This window comes from Drosophila suzukii, chromosome 3 (assembly GCF_043229965.1).
Source record: "Drosophila suzukii chromosome 3, CBGP_Dsuzu_IsoJpt1.0, whole genome shotgun sequence".
In the NCBI taxonomy this organism is placed as follows: Eukaryota; Metazoa; Arthropoda; class Insecta; order Diptera; family Drosophilidae; genus Drosophila; species Drosophila suzukii.
In genome coordinates this window covers 16,796,855-16,824,540 of record NC_092082.1, presented here as the reverse complement: position 1 = coordinate 16,824,540, position 27,686 = coordinate 16,796,855, and the positions used below count along the sequence as shown (strand labels likewise).

Genomic DNA, 27,686 nt, shown 5'->3' with positions numbered 1-27,686 from the left:
CTTTTTTTTTTTTGTGCCGAGAATCAGAATCAGAGCACCCATCCACCCACCCAACCATCCGTTCACAATGGTGGAACGACGGCAGACCCAGCCGGCCAATGAGGTTTTGAGCTAAAAGTTGAATTGTGCATCGACGGCCCCCCAGGACCACCGAAACCCCCCTCGCACAGCGCCTCTGTGTGCGTGTGTTTTCGACTGTCTGTGTGGTATGCACTTGTCTAGACATTGGCTAGACAGTGTAAAACCAAAAAATAACAGCAACAACAATTACAGTAAATGCCGGCGACACAAAACGAAACGAAATGTTGCACAATCCACGTAGACCCCTCTGTGAAAAAATCACGGGAATGGGGCCAGGAGACATTGTCGTCGTCGTCGTCGACGAGACGGCGGAGACAAATTTTTGGCAATACATTTGACAAATTTCCGTGCGAATGCAGAGCCGCGCAAGCCTTCGCAAAAATCCATTCCACCATTGTTTTCTACTTTTGATTTTATTTGGTAACTAAGTGGAAACTACTGGGTAAACCTAAGTGGAGACCATCCACATCCTCATCCTCCAGCAATCAGTTTACTTGGTACCGAACTTCTTCCGCTGGAACGGCGTCGGCAGCGGAGCCAACAGATTGTTTGTCGAAATGCTGACGTTGACAAGTTCGTTAGGGCTCAGCCGAGACACGTGCACCAGGTGCTGCCAAAGAGGAAATAGAGGTGAGAAAATGTTTGCAAATAATGGGTGAAATATAGGATTTAGTGCAGCTATGTATGGTCGGAAAGCGTTAAAAATGTCTAGTCCCCGAGCTTACATTTAACTTTTATATCTCTTTTTAATACTATACGAGCAAATTGGCTTAGAATAAATAACAAAAACGATTTGAAGTAACTCCCAATCTTACCTGCCGAAGTAGCTTTGTCTTAAGGGTCAAACTCTTTGAATTTTCAGCAATTGAGGAGGGTTTTTCCTTTGATAATTTCTTCGTCTTGCTCTTGATCACTTCCTCCTTTGGCTCAAAATTGTCATTCCTCTCCAAAACATACAAGGTTGTTTCATTGTGAACCAGAAACACATTGGGATTCCTTGGATCCAAGCTGATACCACTGATGCAATAGTACCGGGTGCCCGGTATCAGGTACTCTTCAGTTTCACAGGTAAATTTCCGATCGACCAGATCGTACTCCACTATCTGGCCATTGGCGTAGGCCACCACCATACGGGGAAGATCCTCGTGCATTGATAAAGCTGTGGTACGCGCTTGGTGTCTTGGCAGATTCAGCAGGTGCTTGTACTGCTTCCCGTGTAGGTTCCAAACCGATATTATCTGGTCTGAGGTTGCTGCCACAAGGTAATCGCCACCTGAGGAAACTACTAGATGGCTTATGGTATTTTTGCAATGATCACTCAAGTCGACGCTATATTCGAAGACAACGCGATCTTCTTTTAAGTCAAACCAGCTAAGATGATTGCTTTGAGGATGCAGCAAAGCTAGTCTTTCCTGCTTAGTGAATATGATGTGACTTGCTGGTTGAAGTTCCTTGGGGAGATCCTCCACCAGACGATGCACCTGCAGAGGATCCCTCTGCAAACGCCTTATACGAAGTTCATTTAAGGTAGAGTAGCAAATCCAGTTTGCATCGGGTGAAATGGCTGAAGCTTGTATGAAGTTTGGCCCTTTGACATTTAATTCAAGAAGTTTCTGGGGAGGTTGCTTCAAAAGAAGTTCTTCCGAGGTACCAAGTGACTGTGCCCATCCTGTTATCTTATCCTTGTCTTCCGAAGCCGCAGAGCCCAAGCGCCACAGGTGCAAGCTTTTGGGATAACGTAGGAGCAAAAGCTTTTCGCTGATAGCCAATGAGGCAACGCATCCCTTGAGTAAGGGAGCATGCTGCGAAAATTTTGCCCGCAGCTTTTCACTGGAAGTAACAGTCAATATACCATCCAAGCCTCCGGAGAAAATCTGATCATCTATAAGCACCAGGGATTTCACATAGTGTTTGTGGACATCGCGCTGCAGAAACTTGATCCAACGCTCGCTGGTGGATTCCTCCCGCCTAATCTGGGTCTTGTTGAAAAGCCGGATTAGCGGTGGCTGCATTCCACTGCAGACCAATCGATCCTCCGTTTCATTTACAGCCAGGGCGAATACGTTTTTATCCAGAACTCGTGAGGAATCGATCTGTGTGGCACTTTCAGCATTCCAAAACGTCACATATCCCGCCGAATCGCCGGCAATAATCGTATTATCGGACAGGACCTGCAGGGACCAGACAATCACATCATTGTTGATAAGAGTCATGGTGTGTAGCGTGGTTCCTTTGAGGACATTCCAAATGCGAACAAATCCCTCGGTTCCGCTCACTAGTTTCGTTCCTGTCTTATCGAATTTAAGGCAGAGAACGCGGCCACTTTGTTTGTTAAACAGGGATTTATAGGTGATTTCGTCATTCTCGATGCTCAGGATGTTGATGTGTCCCTCCTCGGAACCCACGGCTATTTCCGTTTCAGCGGGGTTTACGTCGAGACTCCAGAGGGCGTTGCCGGTGGGCGAGTGCTCGTAACGTGGCTTTAGGTTTGTCAGATCCCACTCGATCAGTTTTCCCGTAAGATCCACTGAAAACAGACGATTTCCCGCCCAAGCTAAAGACTCCACTGGCGAATCAGGCTGCAGGTGGATTACCAGATCCAAATAGGGGGTGTGCTCCAAGTTCCACAGCTCTATAACGGGTACTTGACTGGAGGGAAGTGTAATTGTTAGAAATCTGCATAGTTATCTTTAGTTTATCATTTTTTTTTCCATATTTTACCGACTCAAAGCGAGGCACTTGCTCGTTTTACTGTAGGCCATGCTGAGAATGCCTTGTGGTTTTATCGTGTAGAAGCGGACATTGTGCAACCGATGCTTGCCCCCGCCCTCGGGTTCCTTCTCGGCAATATTCGACATTGTGTTTAGTTAAAACAATTATTAAATCACGTAAAACTAAGCGATAAAAACTGAAACGAAGTTCCTCTGCAGTTGCACGTGTGTGCCTTAGAGTTGCCAGATGGTCGAGTGCGCGAAGTAAACAAACCGGGAGTGCGGCCATTCACTGGAAAATATACTAGCTTAACCTTTATGCTGCCACTATTAAATACTAGTAAATCAAAAAATTTAAATTGTAAAAGAACATAATAATCCTAATTGTTTAATCAAAAAGCTGAATTACTTTAAGCGTAATAATTGCAAGGGAATGTTACTACATTATAGAAAAGAATTTAATACCAAGGCTTACATTTATTATACGCTTTATTTTAAAAATATCTGTGTTTGAACTATTTAAAGTAACCCAAAGGGTTAAAGTGTATCTTGTATCTTATCATTTAAATTCAGTATTTTAATACCTCTAGCAAATGGTCACTCTAAAGGCGGGGGTGGTTTTTCGCAAATGTTTTCTTTTGTTGTTGTAGCGGTTTGAAGGAAAATAATTTTCAGCTGAAAATTAAACCAATCAACTAATTAAATTAAGCTAAAGAACAAATAAGAGATCATAAAGCATGATATAGCAGAGGAGAAGCGATAGATTCACACATTGAAGTACAAATAAAAGCAGTTGCAAAGATGTCGCCAACTTCTGTGTGGACCTTCTGCCTCCTCAGTGGTAAATAAATAAGGAGGGATTCCCCAGGCAATACTTAATTATTTACCATTTCGACAGCTCTCCTTGTGACCTTGGGCTCAACGGCGATTTCCTCGAGGGTTCTAGAGCTCAGTGACCGGTTCATCGATGTGAGACACGAGGGCCAGTGGCTTGTTCTGTTCTACGCTCCATGGTGCGGCTACTGCAAGAAAACGGAACCCATCTTTGCCCTGGTGGCCCAAGCACTTCATGCCACCAATGTGCGTGTGGGTCGCCTGGATTGCACCAAGTATCCGGCGGCAGCAAAGGAGTTCAAGGTGGGATTTCCATCTTAATGTAATTAGAAACATCATAAATACATCCTGTCTTACAGGTTCGTGGCTACCCCACCATCATGTTCATCAAGGGCAACATGGAGTTCACCTACAACGGAGATCGTGGCCGCGATGAACTGGTGGACTATGCCCTAAGGATGTCTGGTCCTCCAGTTCAGCTAGTCACGCGAACGGAGAGTGTGGACATGCTGAAGGGATCCCATACGATCTTCTTTATCTTCGTGGGCCAGCAGGAGGGCGTGGTATGGGACACATACTATGCTGCCGCCGAGGGTTACCAGGAGCATGGATTCTTCTACGCCACCAGCGAGGATATTGCTGCGCAGCACTTTGACTTTGAGAAACTGCCAGCGGTTATAGTCTACAAGGAGGAACAGCACCACTTCTATCCGCATGGGCACTTGGCCCATGAAATGGACCCCAATGAAGTGAACGAAACCGTTTTCCAGTGGGTCAACGTAGAGAGGTTCACGCTCTTCCCGAAGGTTACGCGATTCAACATCCATCAGCTGCTGAAGACGAACAAGTATCTGGTTCTGGCTGTTGTGCAGGAGGATAAGCTCAATCAGATAGCCACCCATGAGCTGGAGTTCCGGGACATGGTCGAAGGCGTGATAAGGAAACACAGGGCGCGATATCACGAGAAGTTCCAATTCGGATGGGTAAGCGGTATATCATATCGTCTTTTATGAACTAATGGAAGTTTTACATTTTAGATCGGTGAGCCATCCATCGCACATTCCATCATTCTGGACCAGCTGCCTACACCGCATTTGATAGCCATTAATTCGAGCACTCAACACCACTTCATACCCGACGATGATCCCATGCAGATGACCCCGCAGGCACTGCATCTGTTCCTGGAATCCATCAGTAACGAAAGTGCGGTTGCCTATGGAGGAGACACGTATTTCGTGCGTTTGAATCGTGCTCTTTTCGAGGTTCGAAGAGCTCTAAGGGATATGTGGCTGGGAAATCCCGTGCTGACCACTGTTATTTTCGGCCTGCCGCTGGGATTCCTCTCGCTCATTATGTACTCCATTTTCTGTGGCGATTGCTTGGTCACTGAAGAGGATTCAGATGAAGATCACGAGAAAAAGGAGTAAAAGGATAGGAGGGAATGCCTGATGGAGAAAGTAAATAAGATGATCTCGAAGCGAATTTCCAAGGAAGGTCATTGGAACCTAAAACAAAAATTAAAATGATAGCAAACCAAAAGGAGTACGAAATTAAGAAAATCTCACATGAGGAGTCGTAGCAGGTCCCGCTCCCATCCCCTAGATCAACTTTTCCACCGCATATAAATGTAAGCCAAATCTAGTCCTATATCCGCTGGGCGAGAACTTCCAAACCGCTTAAGGATCCGCCATTTGACACAAAGAAATCCATTCGCATTCGTGCGTCTGATTCTCTTGTTTTTTTTATCGTTTTAAGTTAGTAAAAGTAATAAACATGATTTAGCGGATGCGAAGAGCGGGGGTAACTTAAATTAGAAGTTGGGCGGGATTTCGGATGGATCAGCAGCCGTAGTCCTCGTCATCATCGCTGTCGATGGCCGCCCGACGGCGATCGTACTTCACGGAGGATTTGGCCTGCGGCATCTGGGCATTGACGCTCTCGAGGATGCTCACAAACTGGGCATCATCGAGTTTTCCACGCACCTGACCCATCTGGGCCATGCGGATGACCATGTTCTCGAACATTTGCGCCTTCTCCGGCTTGCTGACTTTGAGGGTGTTCACTGTGGTAAAAAGAAAGTGATCCTTAGATAATTTTTATCAGGTCTAGAAGGGTTCAATGCACTCACGTCTTGCCCTGGCCTGCTGGTCCAGAACTTGAGATAATATCGAGTGCTTCATCTCCTCCTGGGCGCGCATCTGCTCCTGCTGGGCTTGTTGTTTTTCCGCATCATTGCCACCGCCGCCGCCCTAATAAAAGGAGGAAAGGGTGAAAGGTCATTGAAGGATGGCGCTTTAAAGGAACAGGTGTCTCAGCCTTACAAGATGACTCATAGGGGCTTTCAGACCTCTCTTATAAAGAACTAAAAATAACCAAAGTAACCAAGTCTAAACTTTATTAAATATTTAAATTATTTTTTTAATTTTAGTATCAAATATTTTCTCCAAGTTATGGTTATTTATAGAATTCTCTAGAGGAACCTAGCCGGTTTGGATCCTATCAAAATACTTTACTTACAAATTGCGACTGCATTTGGGACATGCGCTGGGCGCGTAAGGCATCCAAATCACCATCCGACATTCTGACTTCTTAATTTTAATATATTTATGGCAGTAAATTAAGCAATTCCCGAGTTTTATGCTTGTATAAAAATTAAATCACACTTTTTAACAAAAAAAGTGTGCGTCAAGCAGTGTGACCGTAGTATATTATTTTTATCGATAATACTCATAAGTGCGTTTCAGCAGCCCTGGTCAATCGGTGTTTTCGAGAAGAAGAAGAACGGAGAAGAAAACTAAAATATCACCTAAGAAAAACAAACAAATAAAGGAAATACAAGGAACAGGAACCGTCAAATATCATTGAAAATGTCTGCTCCTTTGGAGAACCTTGAGACCCAGTTGGAGATGTTCATCGAGAATGTGCGCCAGATCCGCATCATTGTCAGCGATTTTCAGCCGCAGGGTCAAAACGTTCTCAACCAAAAAATGTAAAAAACACTTATCGTTAAAATATATATGTTTTTGTATACTAATATATATCCACCTTCAGCAACAGCTTGGTAACCGGCCTTCAGGAAATCGACAAGCTCCGTTCCCAAGTGCAGGACGTCTATGTGCCTTTTGAAGTTTTCTTCGACTACATCGACCAGGACAAGAACCCCCAGCTGTACACCAAGGATTGCGTGGAGAAGGCCCTGGCCAAAAACGAGGAGGTCAAGGGCAAGATCGAGAGCCTCAAGAAGTTCAAGTCAAACCTGCTGCTGGAATTGTACAAAACCTTTCCCAACGAGATGAACAGCTATCGCGCTTACCGCAAAGACTCCATGTAACTCAAGGATATGCCACCTGAATCCTAGTTTATAAGCCACATTCTGGAATAAATTTATACTTATGTACATAAAACTGGAATTAACTAAGGTTTGTACGGTGGATTGCTCTTTGTCAGTCTATTTGTCAAAAGGGTTTACGTAAAATTGATTGAGAGTGTTTTAATATTCGTTTTTTATTTAACTATTATTGTTTAGTATTTCTCAAAGAAACTTTTAAAATATTTTAAAGTAAGGTAAGCAAAATGTAATAATTCTAAACCCTACAACCCTATTTTAAGAGGGTTGCCACACTTGCTTACAAACAGCTGTTCATTGTTATTGTCAGCTTGTGTAATTTTAAAAAGTTTCGATTGTGGATGAAATAGTTAAATTTAATGTTAATCATGCGAGGTGTAATTAGTGGCATTAAAAGCGCTGTGAGGGCAACCAATTATACACCAATGGCCAAAAATGTAGTGCCATTTCAAGGTTTTCGTTTGCCTGAAATACGAGAATTTTCAGTTGAGTCCTCACCGGCTTGTTGGAATTGCCAAAATAAATCGGCTTTGAGACAGAATATGATATGTTCAGACTGTGGACATTTGCAGGATGTTAATGCAGGAATAGTGAGTATATATCCCAAATTTCTTTATCTTATTTAACCATAAGGTTTTGTAGAATTACTTCAAACTGCTGAGCTTTCCCACCCAGTTTTCATTGGAGTCTCAGAAGTTGACAAAAAGTTTTCGTCAGTTGCAGACCATAGTGCATCCTGATAAATATAGTAATAAGTGGGTATAGTACTAAGTGATATAATTCAATCAAAATGTATAATCTTTGAATTTTCAGAACTTCCCGCGAGCAAACCAACTCCGCGGATTGGAGTTCCCTGATCAACAAGGCCTACAAGACCCTTGCCACTCCCATAGAACGTGGTCAGTACCTCCTTCAATTGGAGGGCGAGCAAATGCCCCAGGATAATAGCGCCCTTAACAAGGAATTCCTAATGGCCATGATGGAACGGAATGAAGAGGTTGAGGATGCAGAGGACACCAAAACTCTGGAGGACTTAAATGCCCAACTCATCAAGGAACTGGAGGGAATGTCCCAGAAGTTAAACTCCCTGTTCGAAAAGAAAGACCTTCAAGGAGTCAAGGGAACCCTTGTGGAGATGAAGTACCTCCTGAGTATTCAGAACAGCATCAAACAGAAGCAGCAAAGTTTGCTGGGCAGCTGAGTAATCATTAATCGATCTGCCAATCGGTTCTGATCACGCACACAAGTCCACCTGTTGCTATCTATCAGCTGTTAAGTAAACAATAACACTGACTTCGTTTGTTTTATAATGTGAATAAAAATCGCGGTACAGCATTTCTGGTCGATGCAATTAGTTAATTAGTGGCCAAATGACTAGAACAGGTTTTTATCCAGATTTCGATGGGATCCCTAGGAGTGTTTCCCCCTTTTCCATCGAGCACCCCGTGCCACGGTCAATACTTTGGAAATAATGTAATCAATTAATCGCCGCACTATCTGTTGGACTCAAGTTGCCAGGGGGAGACCCCCTGAAGAACCTAGAAACGAATACATCGTCATATAGCAAACTCATGCCCACTCACACAGACTGGGAGACATGTGTATAGGCGGAAAAGACGGCACGGTTTATATAAATTTGAATCGCTTGTTGCCCCAGCGGACAGTTCTTATTAACTGGTGACGGCGATTGGAATAGCCAAGACTTTTGGCTGGGAAATTTTTCTGGAGGCCGGACAAGTGCAGCAAAACTAAGGAACTATCCTCCGGTTTAATTTATTACAGAAGAAATACGTCTGAAATAATCAATACCACCTGATATGGTAAAACAAACGAACACTTCGGAAACTATAGATTTATTTTGGTAAAGGAGGTGGCTATAGATACCAAATACTTGTGAAACGCTTCTACGCAGGAATACCTCTTAAAAACTATAAGCAAAACCTAAAAATACCTCTTATCACCACAAGGAAATCTTTGTAAATACAAAATAATTTTCAACGTATGGAAACGCTTATCTATACATAAATACAATTTTAAATATTAATTTATATTACAATTAATATAATATCTTAAAGCCGTAATCTTGCAATTCAAAATACTTAAAGAGAATATCAAATCACTTAAAGAGAAATACATTTATCTTTGGATTAAGAAGGTCTTTACAAAGACTTAGGAAGAATTATCTAGAAGAAAGGAAGAAAGATCTTACAAAAATGCAGAAACTCTTGCCCAGCCTGCTGATCCTCATTGGATCTCTGCTGATAGCCTCAGCAGACATCTCTACACCCATCATAGGGGTTCTCACTCAGGAGGTTTACACCGGTGGATTGATCTCGCGGCACTTCGATAACAAGACTAGTTATATAGCCGCCTCATATGTGAAGTATCTGGAAGGAGCTGGAGCCCGAGTTGTGCCGATTTGGTGAGTGAGCAGACAGACTGAGAGATCTTATCGTGGCCACACAATTTCACCAAGCCAAGATTATTTATATACTATACTATTACTATTACTACTATTCGTAGTATGAATTTCACACACGTGTATCTATAGTACATGACCGAAATTGCGCTGTATTGATAAGATTACATGAAATCAATTAATAAACAATTTTCTTAAACCCTCGACAGGATCGGTCGCAATCGCAGTTACTATGAAGATCTCATGCACAAGATAAATGGGCAAGTATAAATATGAATTCAAGGAACTTTCCGCAACTAAATTTATTGATGTTTTGCCAGAGTTTTGTTGCCCGGCGGAGCCACTTGGTTTAATCAGAGCAATGGTTACGCCGATGCAGGCGAACATCTTATCCAGTTGGCCATCGAACAAAATGATCAGGGAATCTTTATGCCGGTTTGGGGAACCTGTCTTGGCATGGAACTGCTGGTTTACAAACTGGCCAATGGCACTGAACATCGCATTGACTGCCAGGGAAAGGGAATTGCCCTGCCAATGGAGTTTAAAGAAGGTATAGTTACAAATATTTAAATTATCTTAGTTGCACATTCTAAAAATATTTATTTTTACCTAGACTACAACAAGAGCCGTCTATTTGCCTCCATTAGTGATGATGTTGTAACGACTATGATCAAGGAGAACGTAACATATCATTGGCATCAGTATTGCTATACGGAAAAGGACTTTGAAAGGGATCTGCTAAACGAAACCTGGAGGGTTATATCCTTAAATCGAGACTTGAATGGCAAAGAGTTTATTTCCACTATGGAGCACAAAAAGTACCCCTTCTATGGAGTACAATTCCATCCGGAGAAGCCGATGTATGAGTTTACCAAAACGAGTATTCCCCACACCGCGGCTGCTGTGATAAGTGGTCAATTCTTCGCCGATTTCTTTGTGAGTGAGGCTAGAAAGAGTTATCAGAGCTTTGAGAATGCCACGGAACAGGCCAGGACTTTAATCTACAACTATAAGCCGGAGTATACATCAATTTTGGGTTCCTCGTACATCCAGCAATATTTGTTTACCAATGCCGAAATGGAAATTCCAGAAATTCCCGATGAGGGCGGCGATGGCGATGGTGGCAGTAGTGGCCCCTATATCCCCATCATTGAAACAGGTGGTGGTAGTTCCACCATCCTACCGCTCTTTAGTGTGTTACTCCTAACTCTGTTGATCGTATCAATTAATTAATAGTTTGCATTGCACGAACTTTTGTCAAGTAAGCGTGGATTATCATGTCTAAAAATGGAATTCATTTACTCACTCGATGTACTATATAAGGAATTAAGTTTTCATGTTCTTTGATCGATTCAATACCTTTATCTCTAAAGTTATCAATGTGATTGTGGTTCAAATTATTGACGTACCAGAAAAAAATTAAAAGATTTTGTAACGTGACTCAATAGGTAGTAGTTCCCAAGCAGAGATTATTTGATAAGTGGATTAAATATAGAGCGGTCCTAATTTTTGTAGATATCTTTTTTATTTATGTCTTTTTGGGGTAGCAACAATATCTATAAAGATAGCCACATAAATATACGTCTTTGCTCAGGAACTGGTGACTAAAGTTTTTGATTTGCTATGAAACAAATAATATATGTATCTATGAATAAAACATTTTTATAAATTAAAATTTGTATCGGATATTCTTTATTCATAATGAAAAGGGATGATGGGAAAAGCATCATAAAGTTAGATTTTAAAATTGTTTCAGATAACATTTATTTAGAAAAAACAGCATCGGGGACATCACAGAAAACTCTTTCAGCAAAATTCGGGGAAATGTTCGTAAGATTCAATACAAGTATCGCTCGGATTTCGCCCTAAATGTTTTTTGAAAAAACCTCCGCGTAGAAAAATCAATTTAAGTCCCACAACATCCCCAAAAGTAGGCCAATAATTGTATTAAAACGATTTAAATTTTTGCATTTGTTTTGGGGCTATCGAACATCTGCCAAGTGACCCTGCATTTTGCTAGGTTTGTTTACATTAAGTTTGTATGCGGCTCTTCAGTCCCAAGAAGACGATGGCGGAGAATGCATCTCTGAACGACACACCAACCATTGGCGTTTTGTGCATCGATATTGCCACCAGACTGCAGCACAACTTTGGTAGGAAGTACTATAGCTATATAGCCGCGTCCTATGTAAAATATCTGGAGGCATCCGGTGCCCATGTGGTGCCCATTTGGTAAGTAGAAATGATGTTATTAATAATCATAACAGTTTCGAAGTGAAGGGATTTAATTTAAGAAGTAATATAACCTTTTAATTGCCAATGCAGGAACAAGTAAAAATTATAGCGATAAGAATTTTATGCAGAATGGGAGCTCTGCGATCTTTGGGGCACTCCGATTCGTTAAATTTTCAAAGTTTTAAAACCGAAAGTTATATTACATTTCAGGAAATACCTTATTTTTTAAAAAGGTAAAACATATTTTTCTATAAAGTTAAAAGAAAAGTCAAGGGTTCCATAAGTGAAGGGTATAGTATCGATTTATATGGTAAGCGTTAGCCTAAATTCTATAAAAATGGCATATCTGGCGCATTCCAAGCATTAGTCTTCCGAAGTCACGTACGCACTTTGTTGGCTTTTTCGGTGATGTTGATTTCAATTCGAAATATTAATTGGGAGCCAAAACAAAAGATGATCGGGGATTGTGCATCGATCTGGCCCAGTCATTGGTTCATAAATATGCCCAAAAAGGCCCATCTGCTGAGTTGAGCCCCCCGCCACTTGAATGATAAACAAATTGCATAAACAAACAAACTAAATGACAAACGCTTGGGGAGCAAAGAGAATTCATTATCTCATTGGGCGGGGTGCCAAGGTATTTTGGCAGAATGCAATGCGATTAAAGAATGGGGCAAGAAAGTGCTAATATTTAAGGTTTATTTATTGTCGCTGGCAAACGCTTTTGCTTTCGCTTTCATTTTATGAATAATAAAAATTACGTTCCCCTTTCTCTGAACTAATAGTTTCTAAAATGAAATGAAAATTGTCTAGGAAAAGGTATCTCGAAAAACTGATTTAAATATGTATATTGTTTTATAAAAATATATTTGTTTCCATATAAAAAGTAAGGAAAACCTTACGATCAATTACCTTACAGGATCGGTAGGGAAAGAGCTTACTACGAGACGATGATGGGACAGATAAATGGCATCCTTTTGCCCGGGGGAGCGGTCTTTATCGACGAGGCTGATTGGCAAACCCGCCCGGATCTGACCAGCGATTGTGTAAGGAGTGCCGAGCACATTTACCAACTGGCCATGGATCGAAATCAACGGGCGAGAAGGCAGGATGATGCCGATGGATACTTCCCCGTTTGGGGAACTTGTCTGGGCTTCCAGTTGCTCCTCGTCCATGCCGCCGAAGAGCCCAAGATTCGCACCGATTGCCAGCCCATGAGGCAGGCCATGCCCATTAAACTAACTGAGGACTACCATGAATCCAAATTGTTTGAGAATTTGGGGGAATCCGCGGCCAGGGAGATGGAAAATCATCCCTTTGCCTGTCACCAACATCGCTATTGTATTACCAAAGAGAGTTTGGAGACCTGTGGTCTCGCCAAGGACTGGCATCCTCTGGCCACTCAGAAGGATTCTGCGGGACTGGAATTCATCACGATTGTCGAGCACCGGCGGTTTCCCATTTTTGGCTGCCAGTTTCATCCGGAACGCGCTGCCTTCGAGCAACTTATTACCTCAAAGGATCTCTGCCACTTGGCACATTCTTATCCGGGAATCCAGTTGTCCCAGATATTCAGCAGTCGATTTGTGGACATCTGTCGTAGGAACAGAAATCGATTTGATAGCCCGAAAGTAAAGCTGCGCCACCTCATCTGGAACTGGCAGCCCGTTTTCTCGGGTCAATTCGGGGACTCCAACTGGCTGCAGTGCTATCTTTTTGAGAAGGACGTGGACTATCCGGAAGATTCCAAGGATGCTGTGCAAAGTTTGGATGCTACCACCACTGGTGGATTGTGATAGCCACAAGCTGTGAATCAAAATCTCAATTTATTTTATATGTTTGTTCTCAAATATGTATCTTATTTTACTCAGGCCATTAACAGTATTTAAAGCAATAAATAAAAACGTGGATATACTTAATGTGTGGAAGAATTAATAGAAATCTAAAATTATTATCACAAGTATTATCCAGATTTATCCAATCATGTTTTGTCATGTCTGAACTTTGTCTACATTTATTATGCCCTATCCATTAACTTGTTGATTTGAGCCAGATTTATTTTGGCTTTACCATCCTTTGAACTTTTCCACTCGTCTTTTCCTATTTCCCATTTCTTGTGCTCAACCCACGAAGTAGTTGGATGTACTTTTCCACATTTGTCTCATGCAAATTTCACGTTGTACTTTTCCGTTCAATTTTGGTGCGCGCTTTTCCTTTTTTGTTTCTCAAGGATTTTCCATGGTGGAAAGCCATTTTCTGTTGCCTCCTGTTTTCCCTCAAGCAAATGGAATATTTTTGTTCATTTTTATGGGTCTTCCTTGGGCAAAGGGTATATGTATTTTTAAGTGATGTGGGAATAGAGTCAACAGCACTTGGGTTAAGGCAATGGAAACTTGAAATAATTGAGCAATATATAATAAATGTTTACAAAAACGGTTACATTTTTATAATAACAACTTGAAAATTTGATTTTATAAATGTAATATTAAAATCACAATATAAAATGATCTTAAAAATTATGCTTAGAGTTAGGGCCCTTTGTTTTTTCTTAAGAGTTTTTCTTACTTTTCCTAGGGTGCCAATTGAAACAAATTTTAGAATTTGTCTAATCATTGGGTGTGTTGTTTGGCAGGCCCATCTTCGTGCTTCAACTCTTAAAATTTCCACTCGGGGGGCTCGTCAAAAGGTAGGCTGCTCATAATTAGCGCATGACAGAACGGAATGTTTTCCTGTCAGGCTTATGGTTATTTGTAAAAATTCCTGCGAATATTCCATTAGGCGGACACTGGCTTGGTTATTTATTAAGGTTTTCATCCCGCCCGGGGTTAAAGTTCAGTCTGAGGTGTGAACACGAATTATTGCTGTTATGGCACATGTTTTTGTCTGATGTCCATTATTGTGTGGGGCTTCTAGGTGCTGGCACTCTCATTGTTATGTCCTGGTATCTCTGCGTCTGGGTCTCCGGCTTTTCCGCGCTGTCTGGCTTCCTTTTTTATTCGCTCCATAGCCTTTTCTTTACCCCTCTATTGTGAGTAGTTCTTTCTTCGATCTAGAATCGTATGCTAATGAGTCTATGCGAATGTCTAGCCTTTTCTTTGATTCTTATTCATTGTTATTAAAGTTGTCCTTCTATTTTTTCCCTTTCCTTAATCTTTTTTATGGTATTTGTGGAAAATTTTATGACAATTTATTATTTATAGTATTTCTTAAACTTTTAAAAAATACATGGATTCTAGGGCCTTTGCAGAAATTTATTATGATCTTTGGTGCTTAAAATAATCATAAGGTTTTATTGATTTTTATGTTGGTTCCTTACATTTTTAAATGTCCAGCCATATCTTTATCTACAGTTGTGGTTTGGTTTTCCCCTTTCTTGAATTTATAAACATATTGTATTCCTGATCCTGTGTTGAAAAATTAAACGTCAGATTTTTATCTTTAGTATTATATAAACTCTTAGTAACTAGAAATAATTTAAATTTTTATTTTAATTTTAAAAATTTATCAAGACCTTTGTGCTAAAAATATACATATGGTTTTTGACATTTTTATGTTGTATTTCTTGGCTGGTTCTTAATATTTCTGTTTACTATTTTAAAATGAGATGTAAATGGAAAAGTTGTATCTAAAATATCTATTTACGAACACGAGCTCTCATTGATTTGCATATTATCCTGATACTACGATATTTACATGCGATTCTTTTGTTTCGCTTTATGCGCACTTACGTTATTGTGTGAGAATAAAAATTGTCAGCATAAATGCCGCATTAAATGCCCTTGTGCCCATTTTATAGACTCACTCACATGGATGGGTGTATTCACACCAGCAGAAACACTCACTCACACATGGGCAGGGGTAAAAAAAGGGGGTTTGGAAGAGGGGGTTGGAAAATTGGGGTAGGCCAAAGTTGGGCCAAAGTCTAAAAGTAAAAGTTGGCATATTTCTGTTTTCTCAACTGAAAATTAAGCCGCCTTTTCACAAACACACACACATTTACTTAAATGCAGATTCTCTCCCTTTCGTCTTACCACCTTTCTCCTTGTGAGAATTGTGAGTGTGTGTGTGTTTGTGCGGCTTTCACAATGACGTCATAGGTATGCTTCTTATAGGGCCGGCCTTTTGCCTTTCTATAACCTACTTGCCGTGCATTGAACCGGCCTTCTTGCCCGCTCTCTCTTTATCTCTCTCTCATGGCTACTTTCACCCATCCTCGCAATCCCTACTACTTTCTCCCACATCCTACCATTTTTCTCGCCTCTCTTACTACCGAATCTCTGGTTACTTTCTCTCGCCGGAGAGCGCAACTGCAGGCTGCAGCTCGGTGTTTTGGGCCAATGAACTCGGGCTGCAAGGACATTGCAGTTGCCGTCGAGTGACATTACGAAAGGCAGCAACAGAAACAACAACAACAACAGCGGTTTGACAAATTCTGCAGAAGCCAAAGGTCCTTTGGACACCCTGGGTATCCCCTCCCCTTCGGTATCCCCAGCCGTGGTGCGGTAAGCCCCCTCTAGACGAACAATTTACGCTGATTTGGCATTTAAACTGCAGTTGAAGGATACACACCCAGCTTTTATAAATGCCGCTGAGTGAGTGTGTGTGAGTGCGTGATATTTGTGTGCGTGTGCGTCTGACTCTGGTAATCCTTTCAACTGACTTCACAAATGGGCGTGACTTGGACAGGATTTTCCTGGACCTGGAACTTTTCCTCTATTTTGCTTGGTTTTTGATTGTATTTTGGGTGCTAGTTTTAACAAGGATTGGTTACTTAAGCATTGCTAATATTATTTTTTAAGATAGTAAGGTTTGAAAATAATTTCAAAATTTTCCATTTTTTTCAAGGATATTCCAATAACTTATTTTAAGTAATTTAAAATAAGAACATAATTATGTATTTAGATCCCAAATTACATACAGTCCTAAGTTAGATGTTGTTTCTAAGAGAATTTTTTAAAGTTAAAGGCTCAAAATAATAATGTGCAATATAAATTAAGGTATGAAACCTTTTATTATAATTTAAAAAAAAACACTAAAAATAAATAAAACCAATATATAATCCCTAAACAATAGTTGTTGATAATACACACTATAAGTTTAGATGTGTAATAAGAAACCAACAAATGGGTAAAGTAGTTGTTAACAAAGATATAATCAAAATATAGGTAAGTTAAAATTTGTGTTCCAGTAAACTTCGGGGATTATTTCCGTTTAAAAATATTTCTGTACTTATTTTTAATTTTCATTCCGTTTTCAATTGGAAATTTCGACCATAACACTCAAAGTTCATATCTCCCCAGTGCCCCACCCCAAAGAGCTTTTAACTATCTGCCGCCCCCGAGTCCCTCGAGGCCCCCTTAACAATTAAAATTGCCCTTTTCATCCGCTCATTTGTCAAACGCTGTTTTTGTTGGCCTCTGACTCCAACTGGGCCCATAAACATTTGTCGTTTGGCCCATTTTCGTTGCCTACTTTTGAGGGGTTTTCCTTTTTTTTTTTTGGTCTAATGGTGCGCGTGTGGTGTGGTAAGCCTCTTAAATGCTGAAGGCCCAAATGCTATCGGCCTATTAGGTGCTGCTGATTTTGGCATTTTATTTTTACATTTCTCCGGCAATTATGGGTTCTCGCCTCTCGTTTGGCTAAATTTAACCTGAAAGGCAGGGCGTGACATTCAGCAATTCGGCTCTATATATATATATATTCGACTGTGTGTGTGTGTGCTCTGCTGGTGACGTCATCCGCGCTCTTGCAATGTTCGAAGGCCAATCGACAGCGGGCCAACAACACAAAAGCTTCATTATTTGCAAACATACGAGTATTTGGGTTAAGCCCGCGCTCATGTGGCATCCGCATCCCTTGAAAGGATTAGACCAAGGATATGGGCCTCATCTTCATCATCAGTCATCTCGTTGAGGTGTCGTTGGTGTCTTAGAATTTTTAGTGGGTCAAGTGTCCTTAAGGATTCCAAATTGCTTCGAGCTCTGACCTCTGGCTGCAGCGATCTCAGGACATCGAAAGAATCCTAGCCTTGCCTTGCCCCGCCTGCCACAATGCAAATTGTTGCAATTGTCTTTCAGGGGGCGGTCTCAAGGCCGTTGCATTCAAATTAGCTGCAGTTTATTTATGTCTCGGCTTGCAAGTATCCGTTTTAGCCCGGTTTATATGCAGGGCACAACGCGCCCCAGTGACGCCTTTGGTTTTGCCTGGTTTTTGGTTTATTAATAAGTGCGAAAGGGGGGGAGCTCAGGGGGTGACTGCTCAGGGGTGACTGCTCAGCTGAACATGAATGCCACGAGGGCAGTGGGGGGCGTGGCCTGCATATAAATAAACCAAAAAAAAAGAGATACAGACCAGCAACCGCTGGACGGAAACTGTACCAAATGCAGTTCCCTCGCCGGTGGCCTTACTCACAGCCGATTCAATTAGGTGGCAAAGATGAGGAGGCCACGTCCGAACGAGCCTGATCACACCTGCACTGGAAACAATTTCTTAGGCGTGTGAAAATATAATTATAATAAAAAAGAGATACATAGGAATACAAATATAATATATTTGGTGTATAATAAAAATAAGTATGTATAATAAAAATGAATTTGCAGGTTAATAATCAGTTGGATTTTGTGATATTTCCTATAAAATCAGTATTGAAAGTTCCTATCTTTTACTTAAAATAAATGATAATTTGTATCTTACTAATCTTCCATTGATAAAAATTATTACTTTTAATAATAATAATTTTAAATGTGATAGTTGAAGATTTCTAAATAAATATCATTCGCAAAGTTTGGTATAATAGATAGATAAACAACTTTTTGATTAAATGAGATGTTTAAGAAACCTCTTAGAAATTAAATATGGAACATATTCTATTGTTAAAAGCAATGTTCCCTCCTCAAAATATTTAGTTATACGTTTTAAGATCAATATAATATAAAGATACATAAATTTTGGGTGAAATCTTGTACTACAATGCACGATCTATAATTTTTTTAATTTTGTTAAAAATATAGTGTTATTTTCAAGAATATAGGCGACTATTGGGATGTCATTTTCCTTTATCTCCCGTGTATGACGCTTTAAAGTTCCGACGGAGGAAAAGGGGTTTTCCGAATAGGTGTGGAAATGACGGCGGAAAACCGCAACCGACAAACGTCAACGACTCTAAGGACAACAACGACGGCGACGAGCTGTTAGCCCCTGACCCAGTTTAAAAGACTGAGAGATACGGTGGGAGCGAGAGAGATGGGTAGACCGAAAGAGAAAGAGATGGAGACAGTGCCGACGTCACCATTTGGAGAACCTTCGTTAGGTGCACGGATGACGATGCTTAGCGCAGATGCCCTTGCCATTTGCCTTATCGCCGCGGTAACAGCAAAGATACTCCTTCAGAGGCACCCAGCCCCCCCGTCAACCACCCCTCAACTCAAGATCATCCAGCATCCTAGACCCCTTTGACCCCTGAAACCCAGTCCCCAGTTTCCAGAAGCCAGACCCCTGACCGCCATGCAAATGTCTACTTTCCGCACCACTGGTCGTATACGCAATAAACTGATTATTATTGAGCTTTAAATTCAATTTGCGGAGAGCGCGTGGAATGGATAAAATAAAATGGCAGTGCGCTGGGAATTGCAAGCTGAAAGCCTGAGAAGCTGTCGAGAAGCTGGCAAAGAGATTCATCTGAGATATGAAGCCACCTCCTCGAGGAATCGATCGATTTTTTATGACTCTGCCATGCGTCACTTACCGCCCAGGATTCATATGCAGCACTTGGCGATGCAGCTGCCCTTGCACTTTCTCTAATTAAAGGGGATTGCGTCAGTTGGGATACATTTGCCATAAGTGTGCTCCAAAGGGCACACTGATATTCCTGATAAAATCAACACCTTTCAATGGGGCAATTTATATCACGTGTTCTTCATAACTCGTAAATGAGCTTAGTTCGATGGCAATTCCTTTGCAGCGGGTATATCTGGAGTTGGTACCAATTATTGAGAAGCTCTATACGTATATCATCTTCCTAAATATTTAATTTTACAAAATAAATATACAAATAGTTTTAGTCTAAATAATATATATATTATATTTAGGTAATCATAATTGATATTTGGAAATGATTGGCACTTACAAGTTAATTGTGAACATAAGATTTTATATATATTTAGATAAACAGTAAGATTAATAGTTCAAAATCTAATTTCGGTTTTTATTATCATGGCCATAACTTTCTCGATTAAAGGCTAAAAGCCAAATCTTCGATACTTAGGCAATTACGTTCGATTCATTCACAAGTTCTGTGTATTTCGCTTGTCGAATGTCCTTGAGGCACCCACCTTTGCGGGAGTACCCCCACCACATCCCATCCAGACATTGACAGCATCTCCCATGGACCTTGGCTCAATAAAAGGCGAACTACTGCTAGCCCAGTGAACCAGAGCGAATCCCGAAAATCGAATTAAATGCCTGACGACGTGTGGAGCAATGAGGCAAACAAAGTTGCCAATTTGAACGTGGGGTTTCCCGAGGGCATCCCGAATCTATGTGAAAGTAGGTCGAGGCCAGGATGCGTGATCCAGGAGGTCTGGATCCGGCACTTGGACGGCTTCTTGCGGCAATTATGAATGAAATCCTTTTTAGGAGCGGAATCCGTTCCACCGGCAGTCGCTCCAAGGTCCTTTGGGCGCTCTCTCTCCTCCTCGAATCCTCGTGCTCTCTGGAGCCGCTCAAGGATTCCTGGTCCGGCTCAACCAGCTCAGCTCGGTTCAGCTCCCGTTGCGGTAAACGTCATCGTCATCGCTCGACCTCCAGGGCAGGCGTTAACCTTCGACCGGCGATGACTGCATCACCCGATTTGTGAATGAAAACAGGGCCAAAGATCCCAGTTTGCCTCTCCAGTTTATTTGAAAACTCCTCGTAATTAATAGAAAGTACATGGTCTTATATCTTAAAATATTACAAATACATTATAACTAAAAATTAAACATATATGTATTAACAGGATTGAAACACAATCAATTTAAAAAATACTGTATAATTTTTAAATATAAAAGAGTCTAGCACGCTTAATTAACAAATATTTTTAAGATTTATTGCAATTTCGAAAAATTTGTATAGTATATTTGAAGTATCTAAAACTACAACTGTAAATTGGGCATGGGTTCCAAATCTATTAGGTACAAAATTTATTAAATATTTATTGTTCCAAAATATTTAAAATTGTATATTTAATTTTTAAAGACATAGATAGTTTTTTGTTTATAGAAATATCGCCAATAGCTCCAACATTTCTATAATTCAGTGCAAATATTTTTTTGGGTGTAATAAAGAGCAGTAAAAATTTGCAAGGGTTTTATTTTTAACGTTTGTAGCTTAAACTAGTAGTACAGCTACCTCACATATAATTTCAGCAATTTGTGGGATTATATTATGCCCATGTGGGGGACTAATTAACATGGGACCCGAGTTCTGACCACATTGCGCACCTTTAGGCCTTTTTTCGCCCTGACAAATGGTACGAGCATTGGCCCAGTTAGCTTTGCGGTCTATTACCTTCCTTTTGGCCGCTCGACGGCGTTAGGAATAAATGTTTTGTTTATTTTTCCTCTATTTCGGATTCCTTTTTTCAGCCGCCGGTCCAGACACGTAGTTTGCTCAGCTCGTTATTCCCGAGAACTGACTGCAGATGTCAGCTTATGCATTCGTTTTGGGTCACTTCTTATAAATAATTAAAGTTTCCCAGGGGAAACGGGCCTAAAGAGCCAAGGTACATGGCTAATTACTGAGGGGGAAGTTGTAATTTATGTTGCTGGGGTGATGTACGCACTTCAAAGGACTCTAAATCTTAGGATGTTGGGGTGTCCGCAAAACAAGTGCATAAATTATGTATTACTACTTACCCAGTATGATTAAAATATTTATTATTTAATTACTTAGTAAACTAAGAATATGTTCTTAAAATTCCCCCCTCATCAATCACCAAACAACCTGCTCAATTTCCGAAGCCTACTTTTCCGGGACTCCTTGAAATGTAGACATTTTGTTTGCATATTAAGTTCAATTACCGACACACAAGCTGCATATCTAATGAGAATCAGAGCAGGATCCGCATAGAGTGGCACTCCATCCAATTTCACACAGTATTTGGCAGGCTGCCACTTGATTGTTCTCACGTAGGTCGATATTTGGGTCAAAGTGCAAATTAGCATAAGTGTTGCCTCCCGAAATTCTCCCATGCCTCTCCAAGCATGACTGACAATAGCCGAAGATTTAATTCGAACTAAAAATAGCAGCACGTGTTGCAGGAAAGACCAAAAGGACTCTTGAAAATTTTATTAAATTTTGCCCCCCATATTTCTTTACTTGAAAAATGAAATTACGGGTAGAGTGCCATTAAGAAGCGGCAGAAACAACAAAGATAACGAGCAGGAAACATGAGCAATAAAAATACACAATAAAAAATGAGAACAAGCGTAAAAATATGGAGGGGAAGTACCATTCCGATGATGAGATGGCAAAGGTAAACAAGATACAAGCAAATATTGACATGGAAGTCGGCAGTCATATAAGCAGGGAATGTAATGGAAATAAAAATGAAAATGATGCAGGGCTTTTCTTTTTCCATCTTGTTGCTGCCACAAGTGAAGGCCGCCACTAAAAGACAGTCAAAAAGTTGACAAAGTAGGCCGCAAGTTCAGATTGTTCTTCAAGTTGTCGCATTTGAGTTGTGCCCTCAATTTTTTCCCACCCTCATGTGTAAGAAGATTAATTATTTTGCTACTGTTTACTACTGAGCTTGTACTCTGTCAGTTTACCAAAATATCAAAATATTTAGGAAAGAAAGGGAACTTACTGAAGACAAATAGTAATTATGAAGTAATAAAACATGTACAAAATAGGATAGGATTTGATTGATCTAAGAATTAATTGATATGAAAAATTAGACTTCTTATCTTGAATATACCTCTTTTTTACAATAAAAAGTACCTTTCCTATTTTTGTATATTTTTAAAAAGTGGTATTAAAAATTTCTTGTTTAGTTGTTTGTTGAAACACTACATAAATATTCTATTGGATATAGAATTTCAAGTTAAATGCATATATGTTTACAATGAAAAATTTAATTAAATCTAGTTATACCATTAATATTTTTTAGGGTATTTCTTACACTTTTTAAATTGAATTCAACAAAGTGGCAACAAGTGACCGCTTCCTGGACTCCTCCTTCGCCTCGAATTTCATGCCCGGCGCGTGCAGCAAATTAACACGCCCCGTCTCATAAAGAGGCCCTAAGCCGCAGAAGAAAATGGAGAAAGAGGCGGGGTAATACCAAGAAAGTCGGAGGCTGAGGGCCCCAACTCCCTGCGAGAAGTTAATGCCGCGTAGCCTGTTAAAAGGAAGCCCGTATTCGATTTCCACCATGAAATCCGTGCGTTACCTTGAGGGTCCCATAAAGGACGCAACTCGAGACTCCACCGCAGAAACGAATGTAAAAATTATTTCCGTTTATTATTAATAAGCAGAGAGGAACTTTAACCATACATACACACTCGTCGTTTATGGAGATGAAATTTAAACCAAAAGATTGGGGTGGAAAGGCAAGCGAAACCCGCATTGAAATAGCACTGAAAATGCTAAAAATATTCCCCCCAAGACAAGGCACTCAATTAAATGCTTAAAAATAGCTATCCCCAAGGTCGGAAGAGACAGCTGCTAGGATAGGATGGCATATTAAAGGCGGTATACCACAAAAGATGGGGAAAAACTAGACTTGAATGCTGTCAAAATGATTACGTGACTGCTGGAAATGCTCACTTTATTGTTACGAGCATTTGCAATTTTAACTGGCAAGCTGGGAAATTGAAACTGGGAAATGGAAACTGGGAAATGCGAACCAAAGAGTTGCCAACGCCTCGTATGAGCAACACTCAAAGCTGTAAAAATCACACATACGCCCCATAGTCATCGTAGTCGTCCCACAATTGGTTGCGTATCTTTTTATCTCACTTTAATGCCCCCGCATTTGTCGACTGTCAACGAGAATTAGGTCAAAGGATATTTTTAGACTGCCAGACTAGTGGGCATGCCAATTTCTGATCTGGTCTGGGTTGCAAAAATATTTAGATTCCGAATATCTGACATATTTCATCAACTTTTCGGTCACGTCACGATGGAGCCCCCTAAATGATTGAGTGTGTGAGTGCCCGGTAATTTGTTGTTGAGCCGCAAAAACACACAGCAAATCAGCAGGAACATCAACATTTACGTGACTGTTGTAACTTCGATGGGCCATTAAGTTGGCATGGGGGAGAAACAATGCCCAACACCCCAGAGATTTCCCATTTAATGGGCCTGCTAATTTCATTAACTTCATTTGCCAAACAGATGGATTTTTATGATAATTGTTTGGTTTCAATTTCCCAGCGGCAATCCGCTATTAATTTGAAATCTGTCGCTCAGCCACAAATCAATCACTGCAAAATGCGAAATACGAAACATGAACCCCTTACCGATCCGATGTCAAATCAAACTGTCAGTGTGATGCGTTTTGGACCCGAGTTATTCGATATTTATTGTCTGCCAGTTCGGTTGGAATCGTATTAATCAAATGCCTTTCAGACATCCTCAGACTTCAGACTCATTATAAATTCAGTATGAATCGCCCCCTCGTCAAGATATCCAGCGTCTTGACAACGGAATTCGAGCGGTGGTAACGGAGCAACAGAGATATCTTGATGGCAATTCAATCGTTGACCTACTTTCTGGGACACAATTTATTATGGAGAATAGGTTCGATGCTAGGGCCATTATAGGAGGTTCACCCGTGCGTTGGGGACTTGCCAGACTCTCCTAATTGCAGTTTCCCCATAATCATCATAATGTGTATATGCCATTGATTTGTGGCTATTTTTGGCCAACTTTTTATGGAGAAACTTTTCGATTGGTGTCACCAGAAGATGAAGATGGAGATAAAGTAGACAGTATATTAGGGCATAAGTTCTGTTGCTGTGGATACGATAATTATGATGGTTAAATGGTAAAGTTGGCGTGGTGATGGTGATATTATGAAATGAAAGATGGCATCATTTAGGTTTGAGTAATAAAAATTCCTTGGTAAAAATGAAAAACACTTTAATTTTTGGTGTAAATTATTTCACTTTTATTGAACTCTCTTTGCTTTGTGGCTATTGGCCTTTCAGATGATTACAATTCTTTGCTGCTCTGTTTGCTGCTTAGGTAAATAGTTATTAATAAGTATATGCTGCTGTATATATGTGTATAATAATGGTGATATTGTTTTGTATAATCCTTCAACTTTTATTGCTTTGGCTTGGGATTCAATGCGTTCGCATTTATATATATAGTTAGGCCTTGGTTTGCATTTCATTTAATATGCTTCTCTATAAACTGTAAATGTGTATAACTGCTAAAGTAATGTATATGTTGAATACTCTTAAGTCAGTTTCGCGGCTTCTTTAGACTTGCTATATAATATCTACTTCTGAACTCTACTTACTGGAGTGCTGGGTTTATTATATCTTTGGAGTGTGTTAATTCTTTTTGGCAAATTATTATTTTTATTTGAATAAAAGTCTTAAAGTAAATAATTAGTGATTCCTAGGAGAGTTTTTGGCTGATTCAGTTAGGACTGCGGAACATAGATAAATGCCTGACAAATTTTGATCCCATTTAACATTTAGAAAGGAAATTTACTTAAACTTATCATATCGTACTTCTTAAGTGATTTCTCTTGGAACAAATGTTGTTTACGTGAATCATTGTTTGCTTTGACTTTTTGATAAAGGCACGAATTGTATAAGAATTTATACAAAAAGGAAATCTATTGTGACTTTTCCAATCGATTCAATCAAGCTTCTTAATTTCTTCTCAATTTTCTTTTGCGTTTACAGTCTTTGGTATGCGTGGAATGATCTCGATCTAGCATCAAAGCGGTGACAAATGTGTGTATATAGGCTCTATATCTGACAAATTCTACGCATCTACGATTTAATTAATATATATTAAGTGCAAAAGTTATTCAAATTTTTATAAAACTTTGTCATGTATGTTTGTTAAATCTTTTCCAATTCTGCCGATGTTTTTTAAAAAGACTTTCGGATATGGTGAAGTTGGAAGGGAAGGGGTTTTATGGGAGGTCAGGGACAGGTTTACGATTGTTGTATCACAGATTTCGAAATGAATTTCAGGGATTGGGATAGGGGAGGTTAAGTGGAAGATGATGATACCAATAGATGCGCCTGCATTGACATTGCATTTACTTGGGGCTTTTATCTACTTACTTAAAGGTTTTTAGGGATCTTAACATATTACTTTCTTGAAATGGACTTTAATTAATTAATTTTAGAAAATAATTTAAAATCTTAGGTAGCTATGCTTGCAAATTGTGAATCGTTTTTTTTGGCTTAAACTGAAGTACCAAGTTATATTAGATTTGGTTAAAACTAGCTATACATATGAAATAAATTATTAATAAATTTAAATTGATAATAAACAAGTTATGTAACTTTAAAAAGAACTAATGAAACAAAAACGTCTGAAAATTAATAATATTTATGAAATTAAAAAAATATATGAATTCTAAAATTTCTTTCTTGATAACCTTTTAGCAATGAATAAAAAAAGGATAAGGGTGATTGCTTATTTAGCTGATTAGTGGTTCCTGATACTGCTTACTCTCTTTCCCTCTATTATCTTCTCATTGCCTTGTTATCCTGGATATCCTTTTCGATTTGAGTAGTGGGTCCTTAGCGCCTGGCATACTGACAGCAGACGGAACTGCGCGGCACCCGCTGCGTCGGCAGACCGGACATGCCCTTGAGATATGTGTAGGAGACGGGCTGTCGCAGGATCCTTTGCGGCGGCGGCTTTACCTTGCTTTTGGCCACTGAACTGCAGGACGATGAAGATGACCTGCCCATCGGATGATGGTGTTGCTGTAGTTGCTGCTGCCTGTGGAGTTCCACATTTGAGGCAGATTTGAGAGCAGACTTGAGGGGCAGGGCCGCTGCTGGGGGACCGCTGGCGATTGTGGGAGGATGGGCAGCCGGCGGCGGGGGTGAGGGACCGCTGCAGGACATCGAACGCGAGGTGAGCGAAAGACTTTCGAAGGCGCGACGCAGCGAGGATGTGGAGCGTCGATGGAGACGCGAGAAACTGGCCCGGCTTATCGGCTTCCGCTTCGATGGTTGCTGCACTTGCTCCTGCTGCTCCTCGATGTCCAGGGTGCTGCTCGTCTCGCTGGAGGCACACGACATGGACATGAGCTCCAGTCGCGACTGATGGGCCACGTTGAGGCCACGCCCCGAGGAGCACGAGTCGGTCGATGAACTGTGCGCGTCCTCCTCCTGGAGCGTGACCCCGGCCACTCCCCCTCCTCCACCGCCTCCACTTCTCGATGTTGCAACGCTGGCTGCGTCATCCGACTGAACTAGGTCATCCTGCGACCTCAGGCCGAAGCGGCGGCTCAGCTGCCGAAAGAAGCCCAGATTGCGTTCGTAGCGCGGCGTTGGCGAAACGCTGAGACTGCCGCCCGGCGAGGGGGTTCCATTGCCCAAAGTGTTGTTGTAGCCCACATCCAGTTTGTTGTTGTTGTTGTTGTTCAGGCTACCATTGCTGGCGGTCTTGTGTTGTTGCTGCTGCTGCTGCTGCTCATCGGCGAAGCAGACATGAGGAGTGCCCATCTTTTGTTCTTTTCCAGGGAGTTCTACCTCATCAAAGGCCACCGCGGCGTATGAGTAATTTCCTTATTAACCAACAGCTGCCAACCGTGCGTATGTGTAATTTCCTTATTAGCGATGCAGTCACTTAATTCTTAACTTCCTTTCTTCTGGCCAACCCTGCGTATGCGTAATTTCGGTTGTGCGTATGAGCGATTTTCCTGTTCTGAGCGCACTGCAAATGCACTTCCGCTTCCGGTTGAAATGCTCTCCGCTTCCTTTGTTATCCCTACCGGTGTCTTTGTTCACTGTTTACCTTTGCTTGTGTTTTCTATTTTCCAGCGAGAGCGAGAGAGAACCGACTGGGCACGTTGTCCTGCCGCTTGTGA

The 27,686-nt window shown here is 40.8% G+C and overlaps 8 protein-coding genes across 8 annotated transcripts; 5 read left to right on the top strand and 3 right to left on the bottom strand.

Moving 5' to 3' along the window:
* Positions 1–475: 475 nt before the first annotated feature.
* l(3)72Dn (UTP4 small subunit processome component l(3)72Dn) lies at positions 476–3,053 on the bottom strand. Its single transcript, XM_017071168.4, has 3 exons — positions 2,803–3,053; positions 897–2,730; positions 476–691 (listed from the first exon to the last, which is right to left on the bottom strand). Exons 1-3 carry the CDS (start codon positions 2,937–2,939, stop codon positions 572–574), a joined length of 2,091 nt encoding a protein of 696 aa, XP_016926657.4. The 5' UTR covers positions 2,940–3,053; the 3' UTR covers positions 476–571.
* Positions 3,054–3,394: 341 nt separating this feature from the next.
* Tmx3 (Thioredoxin-related transmembrane protein 3) lies at positions 3,395–5,418 on the top strand. The gene is made up of 4 exons (XM_017071152.4): positions 3,395–3,633; positions 3,691–3,929; positions 3,986–4,609; positions 4,664–5,418. Exons 1-4 carry the CDS (start codon positions 3,594–3,596, stop codon positions 5,051–5,053), a joined length of 1,293 nt encoding a protein of 430 aa, XP_016926641.4. The 5' UTR covers positions 3,395–3,593; the 3' UTR covers positions 5,054–5,418.
* Positions 5,342–6,334, bottom strand: PDCD-5 (programmed cell death 5). Its single transcript, XM_036814586.3, has 3 exons — positions 6,144–6,334; positions 5,755–5,875; positions 5,342–5,688 (listed from the first exon to the last, which is right to left on the bottom strand). The coding sequence occupies exons 1-3, from the start codon at positions 6,204–6,206 to the stop codon at positions 5,465–5,467; spliced, it is 408 nt and encodes a 135-aa protein (XP_036670481.1). The 5' UTR covers positions 6,207–6,334; the 3' UTR covers positions 5,342–5,464.
* Positions 6,335–6,379: 45 nt separating this feature from the next.
* Positions 6,380–7,030, top strand: MED10 (mediator complex subunit 10). The gene is made up of 2 exons (XM_017071188.4): positions 6,380–6,615; positions 6,678–7,030. Exons 1-2 carry the CDS (start codon positions 6,494–6,496, stop codon positions 6,955–6,957), a joined length of 402 nt encoding a protein of 133 aa, XP_016926677.1. The 5' UTR covers positions 6,380–6,493; the 3' UTR covers positions 6,958–7,030.
* A 228-nt stretch (positions 7,031–7,258) lies between these two features.
* Hsc20 (iron-sulfur cluster co-chaperone protein HscB-like protein, mitochondrial) lies at positions 7,259–8,307 on the top strand. Its single transcript, XM_036814585.3, has 3 exons — positions 7,259–7,562; positions 7,615–7,727; positions 7,786–8,307. Exons 1-3 carry the CDS (start codon positions 7,332–7,334, stop codon positions 8,171–8,173), a joined length of 732 nt encoding a protein of 243 aa, XP_036670480.3. The 5' UTR covers positions 7,259–7,331; the 3' UTR covers positions 8,174–8,307.
* A 142-nt stretch (positions 8,308–8,449) lies between these two features.
* l(3)72Dp (lethal (3) 72Dp) lies at positions 8,450–10,905 on the top strand. The gene is made up of 4 exons (XM_017071184.4): positions 8,450–9,394; positions 9,601–9,651; positions 9,712–9,941; positions 10,005–10,905. Exons 1-4 carry the CDS (start codon positions 9,186–9,188, stop codon positions 10,622–10,624), a joined length of 1,110 nt encoding a protein of 369 aa, XP_016926673.4. The 5' UTR covers positions 8,450–9,185; the 3' UTR covers positions 10,625–10,905.
* Positions 10,906–11,448: 543 nt separating this feature from the next.
* l(3)72Dr (lethal (3) 72Dr) lies at positions 11,449–13,531 on the top strand. The gene is made up of 2 exons (XM_017071176.4): positions 11,449–11,623; positions 12,546–13,531. Exons 1-2 carry the CDS (start codon positions 11,460–11,462, stop codon positions 13,420–13,422), a joined length of 1,041 nt encoding a protein of 346 aa, XP_016926665.4. The 5' UTR covers positions 11,449–11,459; the 3' UTR covers positions 13,423–13,531.
* Positions 13,532–24,769: 11,238 nt separating this feature from the next.
* LOC108007495 (uncharacterized) lies at positions 24,770–27,686 on the bottom strand. Its single transcript, XM_017071177.4, has one exon. The coding sequence runs from the start codon at positions 27,319–27,321 to the stop codon at positions 26,386–26,388; it is 936 nt and encodes a 311-aa protein (XP_016926666.4). The 5' UTR covers positions 27,322–27,686; the 3' UTR covers positions 24,770–26,385.